The following is a 12,205-nucleotide window of genomic DNA, read 5'->3' as shown; positions in this document are numbered from 1 at the left end:
CAGCTCATTAGAGGTACTCACCACTCCCTGTGTAAAGAGTTTACCTGTCAGGTCACTTTTAAATCTCTTCCCCCCACCCCCACCCTCCCATTTTGTATCTGCGTCCTCTAGTTTCAGACTCCACAACTGTGGGGAAAAACTCTTTATGGATTATTGTGCACTCTTTAATAAGGATATGGAGACTTTGAAGGGGGTGCAAAAGAAGTTCACCTGTATTGGGCAAACTTGGATTCTGGGAAGATCTGACAAAAGTTTATAAAATTATGGGAAACTGTCAGATATCTGAGTCTTTTTCCCAGGATGGGAAATGTTAAATACTGCAGAAAGAGGAGTCTAAAGGAGATATGCAAAGTTTTTTTTAATGTAGAGAATGGTAGGTGCCTGAATGCCCTGCCAGGAGAGGTAGTAGAAGCAAAATCGACACCAACTTTTCAGAGGCAATTACATCCAGTGAACAGAGGGATGCTGGTGGGATTAGTTAGATTGAAATACAGGTCAGCACGTGCATGATGGGTTGAAGGGTGTGTTCTTGTTCGAATGACCTGTAATACAGTAGTACATTTTATTTATTCTCGATTTTTTTTTTTGTCCAGACTAAGCTATTGCTTATCACCCTTGTTTTGTTTGCAGACTGAGCTGATCATTACCTGGCAGTTTCACACTGATTAACTTGCACTCTGATACAAATCTCTTTTGCCTCAGTGATAGGTCCTTAATGCAGCACGTGCAACCATTTGGAATGATGCACTATTAGACTTGCAGTTCGAAGAAAAACAGTGGAATTCTCCTGAGTGTCCTGAACAATATTTTTCCACTATCCTTAACAGATGTTCTTAAATTACTGTGGGATTTTTGCGGTGTAGAAATTGACTGGTGCACTTCCTGCATTGCATTATTCTGCTGAACAATTTGGGATTTTTTTTTCCTCTATCCATCGATGAGGAAAATGGGAATGTTTAAAGGAAATGTACCACTTAGCGCTCCTGCAATGAATTCCACATAGATAGTGTATATCCTTTTGAGCCGATACAGAATGGACTGTTTTTTAGATACTGCTCTACCTCAGTCGTACAGATTCCCTGTGATCCTCTGGAAATTCTTCCTTATTTTCAGTCTTTTTAAATCAGTTACATTCTCAGGTTGACCCTGTGAAATTGCATTATTAAAATTTAATGGAGTAAACAATCAGAATCAGAATCAGGTTTATTATCACCGGCATGTAATGTGAAATTTGATAATAAACCTGATTCTGATTCTGATTGTTTACTCCATTAAGCAAGAGACAAAGTTTCAGTTTGTGGTATAATTAAGCTTACAATCCAATAAATCAACTTTTAAATCCAATCTTTTGTTGGATGTTGTGTTAATCTATAGTTAATTTGATTGATAGTTTCATCATTAATTTTTGATTAGATTTGTGCATTTTTTTCATTTTTCTTTGTTGATGTCTTTACTTTTTTTTGTTCCTTTTTTCCCTTTAAAATTTTCCATTGTCCGAGAAGGTTATTTCATTAAACATTTATTTCAAAACTGTGGAAATACCAGAGCAGGTTTGAAACATTTTTTGGCCCATAAAAAAATGCCCGTGGGGTGTTTTACGGTTGGCTGCCATGATTAGTGGTGTTCCACAGGGGTCAGTGTTAGGGCCTCTTCTTGTTATATGTCAAGAATTCAGATGATGGAATTGATAGCTTTGTGACTAAGTCTGTGGATGATACAAAGATTGGTGGAGGGGCAGGGAGAGTTGGGGAAGCAAGGAGTTTGTAGAACAGGGGTTCCCAACCTGGGGTCTGCGGACCCCTTGGTTAATGGTAGGGGTCCATGGCATAAAAAAGGTTAGGAATCTCTGCTGTAGAAGGACTTAGATAGATTGGGAGAGCAGACAGAGAAGTGGCAGATGGAATACAGTGTAGGAAAGTATATGGTCATACACCTAGAAGAAGGAATAAAGGAGCAGACTACTATTTTTCTAAATGGGGAGCCAATTCAGAAATCAAAGATGCAAAGGGACTTGGTAGTCCTCATGCAGGATTCCCTAAAGGTTAACTTGTAGGTTGAGTTGGTGGTAAGGAAGGCAAATTCAATGGTAGCATTCATTTTGAGGGGACTAGAATATATAAGCAATGTTGAGGTTTTTTAAGGCATTGCTCATATCACGTCTGGAGAATTGTGGGCAATTTTGGAGCCCCTTGTCTAAGAAAGAATGTGCTGGCATTGAACCTTCGGAGGAGTTTACAAGAGTGATCCTGGGCATGAAAGGGATAACATATGAGGAGCATTTGATGGCTCCAGGCCTATATGCACAAGAGTATAGAAGAATGAGGGGCTTTCTTATTGAAAAGTACAGATAGAATGGGTGTAGAGAGGATGTTTCTTATAGTGGGAAGCCTAAGACCAGAAGACACAGCCTCAGAATAGAAAAACAGAGCCTTTAGAACAGATAAAGAGTAATGTCTTTAGCCAGAGGGTGGTGAATTCTGTGGAATTCATTACCACTGATTGCTGTAAGGTTATCAGGTGATGGCAGGAGAATGGGGTCGAGGGAGATAATAAATTAGCCATGATGGGGTGGCATAGCAGAGCAGAATCTGGGTCGAATGGCTTAATTCTGCTCCTATGTCTTATGGTCTTATAATACTGCTGTTTGTAGCATTTTCTGTATTTTTGTTAAAAATAAGGTTATGCATTACTTTCTTTAAGAGCAGTTTCTGAGTTTTCCTTCTATGTGTTCTCTCACCACCAAGTGAATAATTTCTTCCCACCCCGGCCTCCAGTACTTTTCTGATACAATGATCATTTTGTTGCTCACTTTTCATTTCTAAAAGGGGCCTTAATTTGAATCAATGACCTGTCACTTCACCTCCAATGATGTTCTAAACTTAAGCTGGGAAAAGTGGGAGGCAAGATTTCTGCCAGTCTAAGGTCTCATGATGCACTGGTTAATTGTATCTGTTACAAAATAGTCTGAGATAGCTGTATAGTTTAGTGTAATTTAGTATAGTTCAGAACTTGTTCTGATCTAGTGACCACAATTTGGTTCATCTCCTGTCAAATTGAAGGGACAACTTAACTTTAGATTGTAGTAGTTCTTTGGGTTAACTGCTATTCCTATTAAGCAACGGTAATAAAGTCTGACCTAATTAACCTTGTTGCTTTTTAAGATTAGTAATGTCTGAACATTAGAATCCTGATGAACTTTGATTGGAGGTTTTGAAAGGATAGATCCTCTTGCATGAGTCTAAAATTGGGATCTATTTGATTGAATTGGGGAATCTGATGGAAAATGGAATAAAACTGTGAGAGCTCAGAGCTCATGAGGCCCCTGAGGAGACCAATCATTGATATTCCTGCTCAGAGCTCCTTGGGGAAAAAAGAAAGCACCTTTTATTTTACACTGTTCTAACAATTGAATCTCTCGGGAATTTGTGTTGGGTACTTACAGTGATTTTTCTATCACCAAAAAGATATGTAAATGTTAAGTTCATGGTATTCATTAGAAATGAACTAATTAATAACAATACTGCTACTTTTGGGTTTTTTTTTGTTGAAATCTAAGTTTGGGTTGTGTTTTGTCATTGGATTTGATTTAATGGCTGTCCCTTTTGTATTTCCAGTTACATGCATAACGTATACAGTAATTAAACAAGCTTTAGTTCCTTTGTTGGATTGGAAATATAAAAGTAACGTAATAAGAGGTTCTTTAAAATCTGAGAAGACTTCATTTGGTTATAATCATAATGTGATTTTCCTTAATGAAAGAAGTCTACATATTTTGTTTGGAAAGATTTTTTAACATTTTACTTGAGTCAGATTAATAAGTATGTGTATATGTGCTTTATATATATTTTTAAAAGCTTGAGTTTATTGTAAATGAAGTGTGTCACTTTGTAAAAGTTGGACTAAAATACCTTTTGAGAAGAAAAGTGACTAAAGCAATTAGAAAACATTATTTGTTATTTATTACAAACATTTCTTCAGGCAAGAGTAGATATTCTGACATGTACTATATAAAAGCAGATTATGACACAAAAACAAAAAAAATGTGGAGGACAATTAGAATAGCCTGACTGCCTCAAGTTGAAATTCTCTGTGCTTGAAAATAATTGCTACCAAAACAATAAATAAATTTTTGGGCTGCATTTTTTTAAATCTTGAACAGGCAGATTGTTGCGCGAGGGCTCTTGGATGTTCTGCGAGCTTTTAGCGACGATGAGCAAGATTTCACGGCTGTTATGGAGACTATTGTTAGACTCTCTGATGATACAGGTATGTTGTTAATTAGTTTATTTTCAACAATGAGCCAGTAACTTACAAATGAAAATGAAAAATCAGATCAAAGACCCTGCATTAGATTTGGAAAAGAGAGAGAAACTAATTATTTTTGCATTGCAAACAAACAATGGGGGGGGGGGAAACGATGGAAAAGATGAAGAAAGCATCTGCAATGGAACCAGGCTAGTTAAATGGGTTAATGGGGGTATTTAGAGGGCCAGGATATTTCTTTGTGTTAAAAATGCAAATAACAGCCGTGGAACATACTGTTATTTAACATGACATGGTCTCAAGCTGTACTATGTCTGTAATGGAGAAAGGAAAAAACTGAACCAAAATCACAATGCACACACAAAATGCTGGTGGAACACAGCAGACCAGGCAACATCAATAAGGAGAAGCACTGTTGATGTTTCGAGCCGAGACCCTTCGTCAGGACTAACTGAAAGGAGAGATACTAAGAGATTTGAAAGTAGTGGGGGGAGAGGGAAATGTGAAATGATAGGAGAAGACTGGAGGGGGTGGGATGAAACTATGAGCTGGAAAGGTGATTGGCGAAAGTGATACAGAGCTGGAGAAGGGAAAGGATTATGGGACAGGAGGCCTCGGGAGAAAGAAAGGGGGGGGGGAGCACCAGAGGGAGATGGAGAACAGGTAGAGTGATGGGCAGAGAGAGAAAAAGAAAACAACTAAATATGTCAGGGATGGGGTAAGAAGGGGAGGAGGGGCATTAACGGGAATTAGAGAAGTCAATGTTCATGCCATCAGGTTGGAGGCTACCCAGGTATATAAGGTGTTGTTCCTCCAACCTGAGTTTGGATTCATTTTGACAGTAGAGGAGGCCATGGATAGACATATCAGAATGGATGTGGAATTAAAATGTGTGGTCACTGGGAGATCCTGCTTTCTCTGGCGGACTGAGCGTAGGTGTTCAGCGAAATGGTCTCCCAGTCTGCGTCGGGTCTCACCAATATATAAAAGGCCACACCGGGAGCACTGGATGCAGTATACCACACCAGCCAAACTCACAGGTGAAGTGTTGCCTCACCTGGAAGGACTGTCTGGGGCCCTGAATGATTTTGAGGGAGGAAGTGTAAGAGCAGGTGTAGCACTTGTTCCATTTACAAGGATAAGTGCCATTAGGGAGATCGGTGGGAAGGGATGGGGGGGATGAGTGGACAAGGGAGTTGCTTAGGGAGCGATCCCTGCGGAAAGCAGAAAGGGGGGGGGAGGGAAAGATGTGCTAGGTAGTGGGATCCCGTTGGAGGTGGCAGAAGTTACAGAGAATTATACATTGGACCTGGAGGCTGGTGGGGTGGTAGGTGAGGACAAGGGGAACCCTATCCCAAGTGGGGTGGCGGGCGGATGGGGTGAGGGCAGATGTTTGGGAAATGGGAGAGATGCATTTGAGAGCAGAGTTGATGGTGGAAGAAGGGAAGCCCCTTTGTTTAAAAAAGGAAGACATGTCCTTCGTCCTGGAATGAAAAGCCTCATCCTGAGAGCAGATGCGGCAGAGATGGAGGAATTGTGAGAAGGGGATAGCATTTTTGCAAGAGACAAGGTGGGAAGAGGAATAGTCTGGGTAGCTGTGAGAATCTGTAGGCTTATAGTAGTTAACAGTAGATAGGCCATCTCCAGAGATGGAGACAGAAAGATCAAGAAAGGTGGGGGGAGGTGTCGGAAATGGACCAGGTAAATTTGAGGGCAGGGTGAAAGTTGGAGGCAAAGTCAATGAAGTCAACGAGCTCAGCATGCATGCAGGAAGCAGCGCTAATGCAGTCGTCGATGCAGCGAAGGAAAAGAGGGGGACGGATACCCGTATAGACTTGGAACATGGACTGTTCCACAAAACCAACAAAAAGGCAGGCATAACTGGGACCCATACGGCTGCCCATGGCTACACCCTTGGTTTGGAGGAAGTGGGAGGAGCCAAAGGAGAAATTACTGAGAGTAAGAACTAATTCCACTAGACGGAGGAGAGTGGTGGTAGAGGGGAATTGGAATCCAAAAAGAAGCGAAGAGCTTTGAGACCATCCCGGTGGGGAATGGAGGTATATAGGGACTGGACGTCCATGGTGAAAATAAGGCGGTGGGGGCCAGGGAACTTAAAATCATTGAAAAAATTCAAAGCGTGAGAAGTGTCACGAACATAGGTGGGAAGAGCTTGAACAAGGGGGGCTAAAACAGTGTCAAGGTATGCAGAAATGAGTTCGGTGGGGCAGGAGCAAGCTGTGACAATAGGTCTACCTGGACAGGCAGGTTTGTGGATCTTGGGTAGGAGGTAGAAATGGGAAGTGCGGGGTGTGGGATCTGAAGTTGGTGGCAGAGGATGGGAGATCCCCAGAACTGATAAAGTTGGTGATGGTATAGGAGACAGTGGCCTGGTGCTTCTTAGTGGGGTCATGATTAAAGGGTAAATAAGAGGAGGTATCAGAGAGTTGTCGCTGTGCCTCGGCCAGGTAGAGGTCAGTACGCCAGACAACAACAGCTCCCCCCATATCAACAGGTTTTCTAGTAAGGTTGGGATTGGTGCGAAGGGAGTGGAGAGCAGAGCGTTACACTCAAAATGCTGGTGGAACACAGCAGGCCAGGCAGCATTTATAAGGAGAAGCACTTCTCACAAAATGCTGGTGGAAAGTCACAATGGATGACTTACAGCAGAAATGGTCAGTCCTGATTCAGACTGAGAAAACAAGCTACTTACTAATAGTTGGATCAATGGACACAAAATGCTGGAGGAACTCAGCAAGTCAGGCAGAATCTAATGGAGGGGAATAAACAGTTGATGTTTCAGGTTGAGACCCTTTATCATGTTGCTGAATTCCTCCAGCACTTTGTGTGTGCTGCTCATGATTTCCAGTGTCTGCAGAATCTCTTGTGTGTACCTACATTTGGAGAATTTATTACTGAGATTGGAAGGTTCTAATGTATCCAAATGGAAAATATGTTGTTCCTAAAACTTACATTGCCCATTGCTATAACAGTGTAAATTCACAAACGTATATGTCAGAGGAGAAGTGGGATAGAGAATTAAAGTGGTAGGCACAGGAAGCTCAGGATCATTCCTGTGGCATATAGGCTTCACAAAGCGATCACCTAGTCTGCTTTAGATTTTTCCAATTTGACCTATATTGTGAGCACTGAACTCAGTACACTAGTTTTGAAGAAGTACGGGTGAACTACTGATTCACCTGGAAAGTCAGTTTGGGTTGCTAGATGGTGGAAAGTGAACAGGTAATAGGACAAGTGTTGAATCTTGCAGATGCAAGGAGAAGTGCTGTAAGGTAGGAAGTGGTTGATGGGAATGGAAAAGTGGGTCTGAGTGTCATGAAGGGAATAGTCCTTTTGAAACAATGAAATGTAAAGGGAGGAGAATATATCTGATGGTGGAAATAACAAAGGATGATCCATTGAATGTAGAGGCATGTGGGCTGATACTGTTCCCCTGAGCCTTACCTTGCTCTGTCAGTTTAGTTATTACCCTTATTCTCAACTTTGCATGCTGCTTGTAAGTAGCTGCTTGGTGAAGAGATGATTCACAATTTTGTTATTTTATTTTCCTTCTAGTAGCCCAAGTAATATCTCCAGGTGAATTAGCAATTTTTATGCACTACTTCAAAATGGTTCTCATTATTCACAATGGAGATCACATTGGAGAAACCAAATGAAGACTGGGTGATCACTTTGTGGAGTATGAGGTTCACAGGAGTGACTGAGCTTCATATAATCTGCCACCATAATTGTTTATCTCAATCCTGTTCAGACCTATGTGTCTGTGACCTCCTGCATGATCACAGCAAGACCCAGTGCAAGCTTGATGGTGTGGGGATTTTCATGGTGCAGCTCGCATTCACTGCTCATTGAAGCTTAGTGCTTTACTTCCTTCCTACACTGAACAGAACCCCAGAATGACTGCTGCTTTGATTTCCTTTAAGAACTTGACCATTTGAAGATATGCCAATAATTACTTCCAAAGGTTATTGGCTTTAAGTGATGTTAATATTTGAAGAAATACAGACCTTGTACATTAAAGACATACTGTACTCACACAGAATTGTAAGAAACATTCACATATCTAATTAACTAGTGGGTATCAGTTTAGTTATCTGCAACACATTACCATTGATGTGGTAAGAGCCATGTATCTATTTTCTGACTGTATTGCATTTTGTGGTGTGTTTTTTCTGATATTCTGTCACATGGGTTGGAGGCGAGATAGAAGCAAATCAGTACAGTTACGTATTCATGCTGTGTTGTCCCTTAAGGCTACGTCCACACTACACCAGATAAATCTGTAACCAAAGCTTTTTCTCTTTATTTTTACCCTCTGTCCGCACTAAAATGGTGTTTTCCTCCCCCAAAACTGGAGCTTTTCAGAAACGCTTTCCAGGGTGTGTAATTTTGAAAATGCCGGATTGGCCGGAGCAGTGTGGACGGGGTATCCAGAGAAATCTGACAACGCTGTCAGACGGCAGCGCGCCATTTCATTGTTTTCTTGAACGCAACAACAATTTCAGAACAGATGGCAACAAGACTGACGCCAGAAGAGTTAGAAATGTACTCACCAAATACTTTGACCCATAACTTACTGAATAAATAAGTATACTCACTTTGTCCTGTTTTCTGTCCTTGCTTGTATGAAGGTGGTTTACCTATTTATGCAAGTACTTCTCTGACAATAGATGTGTAACAGCCTAATGTAACATTGTATGGAAATACAAGATAATACTGATGCAGACATGTTTTACACATTTAACAAGTTGCTTTATTTATGCAACAGAGTTTGTCAGTTTTTCAATGTTCGTTGTCAGCCGGGTCATACTATCCATAAGCTTCAGTATTTGTTTTTTTTTTACTTTTAAGTCCTCCTGCGCGAGAGCCAACAGCTGCCCGTCGTTTAAGTTTTTCTAGTCTGTAACTGAACAAACACACACCGTCTTTCACAGTGAGATTTGACACCAAACATGTCGCTTGTTTTCGGTAGATGTGTCCTGCGCATGCGCTGTAGGAGGAGATTCGCTGAAATGTCCATTTCAATGTGGACAGAGATATTTTTAAAAATGCATAGTGTGGACGCCTATCGTTTTTACGCGAAACGGGCATTTTCAAAATTATTCAGTCTAGTGTGGATGTAGCCTTAGTCTAGTTGAGAGATACGAGCAACCGGGGATTGATTTCTTTTTTTGTTAACCGCTAATTATGCTTAGTATCACTTAATCATATCGCTAATTAGAATGCTAATCACACTATTATACCTCTTAGTATTGCTAGTGGGAGTGTTATTGGACTATTATATCACTAATTTAGTTTCATTAGTTTTTTAACCACTACAAGATTGCTGGTTTCATAATAAAGGATTAAATGCACCTCTTTTGCTTTGGAAATTCAGTGTTTGGAAGTGCGTCATACAGTGTCCGTTAACCCGGCTTAGGCTATGTCCACACTAGACCAGATAATTTTGAAAACGCCGGTTTCATGTAAAAACAATAGGTGTCCACACTAAGCATTTTTGAAAATACTTCTGTCCACATTAAAATGGATATTTTGGCAAATCTCCTCCTACTGCGCAGGACACATCTACCGAAAACAAGCAATGTGTTTGGTGTCGAATCTCGCCGTGAAAGACTTGGTACGCGTTTGTCCAGTTACAGACTTGAAAAACTTAAATGACAGACAGCTGTTGGCTCTCGTGCAGGAGGACTTAAAACTGAAAAAAGCGAATACTGGAGCGTATGGAGGCAACCGACAGGGAGTTCACGGACAGTTCACGATGAACATTGAAAAACTGACTAACTCTGTTGCATTAATAAGGCACCTTGTTAAATGTATAGAACATGTATGCATCAGTGTTAGCTTGTATTTCCATACGATGTTATATTAGGCTGTTACACATCTATTGTCAGAGAAGTACTTACATAAGTAGGTAAACCACCTTCATACGAGCAAGGACAGAAAACAGGGCAAAGTATACTTATTTATTCAGTAAGTTATGGGTCAAAGTATTTGGTGAGTACATTTCTAACTCTTCTGGCTTCAGTCTCATTGCCGTCTGTTCTGAAATTGTTAGGCTGCGTTCAGGAAAACAATGAAATGGCGCGCTGCCGTCACCGTCTGTTCCGGCACGTCACGACAGCGTTTTTAGGTTTCTCTGATTACCCCGTCCACACTGCTCTGCCCAAGCAGTGTTTTCAAAATTACACACTCTGAAAATCTCCATTTTCGGGGGATGAAAACGCCGTTTCAGTGTAGACGGAGGGTCAAAACGAAGAGAAAAAGCTTCTGTTACAGATTTATCTGGTCTAGTGTGGACGTAGCCTCAGTCTGAACAGATCTGATTTGTTTTCAAGTAACTGCTACAGATATAAGATTGGTTGACAAACAGGGACAGGGCACAAGGATTCTTTTCAGTTTGTCAGGTGCACTGAATGATATGCCACAGGGATCAATGCTAGGGCTTGAACTCTACAATTTAAACAAATGACTTCATTGAAGAAGTAGAGGTGCTATGGCAAGTAAATGTGCAGATGATAAGATTGGTAGAAAATAAGTGAGTAATTAAATGAGTGGGCATAAGTCAAGCACGCATTTAATGTGGGGAGAAATGAAAGATTGTTTATTTTGGAAGGAAAGCTGAAGAAAAGTCTATTGGAAAAGGATCTAGATACCTAGTATGATTCATTAAAGGCTGGCACATAGTTGCAGTAAGTAATTAGGAAAGGTTATTGTATATCGCAAGAGGAATTGAGTATCGGAGAGAGGCTGTACTTTGGTTACACTGATGAGATCACATCTGAAGTAACGTGTGCTGCATTGCTCCTCTTAAGTGTGGATGTTATTGAGAAATGGTTTACTGGACCAGTGCCTGGCTTGCCCTTTGATCACTCCTATTGAAAAGAATAATCTCTCACGTTCCTACATTAAACTCTATTTATTAGGATTTTGCCCATTCACTCAGCCTATCCTTGTTGTGGCAGGCCCGCCCATCAATTTTAATGCCTATACAAAATATGGATACCTTAACCTTACCCCTTCTTCAAGTCACTAAGGTAAATAGTTGAGGTCCAAGGACTGGTCGTTTGGAGCAGTTTACAAGTCACATCTCTCTATTTCGGATAATGACCCATTTAGTCTAGTGGGAGAGAGCAGGAGTCCTTGGAGGGGTGCGTATACATGTGTGCGACATACTGCTGGCCTGCAAATTTGGGGAAGGAAGTACAAAATTAATGTGTAACTCTGCAACTTTCACTTCAATGAGAGGTCTAGGAGAGTAAAGGCAGTCCAGTCCTAAGAGTGTTGAACTAGGAGGAGAGAAAAGGAAAACTGAAAACTATTTTTCTTTCTCTGTTGCACTGCAAACAGTTTCTTTCAAACTTTCTTCTATATGTTTAATACATTAATTAATATACTATGGCAAATTAAGAGCAAGAGTAGATTTTTAACTCTTCTGTTTTTAGAGTTATGTGTTATAATTTGTCAGCTATAGAGGTATTACTCAACCTTAATGTACTTTCTCATCTACAGAGCCCACTGTACGTGCTGAATTAATGGAACAAGTGCCACACTTAGCCATGTTCCTCCAGGAGAACCGACCATCTTTCCCGATGGCTTTTTCTAACTATCTGGTGCCTGTTGTCGTTAGATACCTCACTGACCCTAATAACCAGGTAAGGAATCACAGCTGCTTAACCTAACATTTTAATAATTATTTTAAGAGATCCTGCATTTCTCAACAAAGTAACTAAAATGCATAGCCAGCTGCCAATAATTTCTGACATCTATGAGGCAACGTAGTTAAATATAGGGAATTTGGGTGAATGTTGGTGTTGTTGATAAATATGGGGGAACCCAACTGAATGATCTTACATTGGCCAAAATATGTACTTTGAACATAAGAAGCAGGAACAATAAGGTGCTATAGAACCCATCAAACCAC

General features: G+C 40.7%; 1 protein-coding gene across 2 annotated transcripts in view; it reads left to right on the top strand.

Moving 5' to 3' along the window:
* Positions 1–12,205, top strand: part of ppp4r1l (protein phosphatase 4, regulatory subunit 1-like) — an 88,484-nt gene that overhangs the window by 5,845 nt on the left and 70,434 nt on the right. For both annotated transcript variants that reach the window (XM_073061514.1, XM_073061513.1), the window contains exons 4-5: positions 4,160–4,266; positions 11,794–11,936. In XM_073061514.1, the coding sequence (XP_072917615.1) occupies positions 4,160–4,266; positions 11,794–11,936 (250 nt within the window). The remainder of the gene's footprint in view (positions 1–4,159; positions 4,267–11,793; positions 11,937–12,205) is intronic.

This window comes from Hemitrygon akajei, chromosome 11, assembly GCF_048418815.1.
Source record: "Hemitrygon akajei chromosome 11, sHemAka1.3, whole genome shotgun sequence".
Taxonomy (NCBI): Eukaryota; Metazoa; Chordata; class Chondrichthyes; order Myliobatiformes; family Dasyatidae; genus Hemitrygon; species Hemitrygon akajei.
Note: the sequence above shows the minus strand (reverse complement) of the source record. Positions and strands in the feature narration are given on the sequence as shown.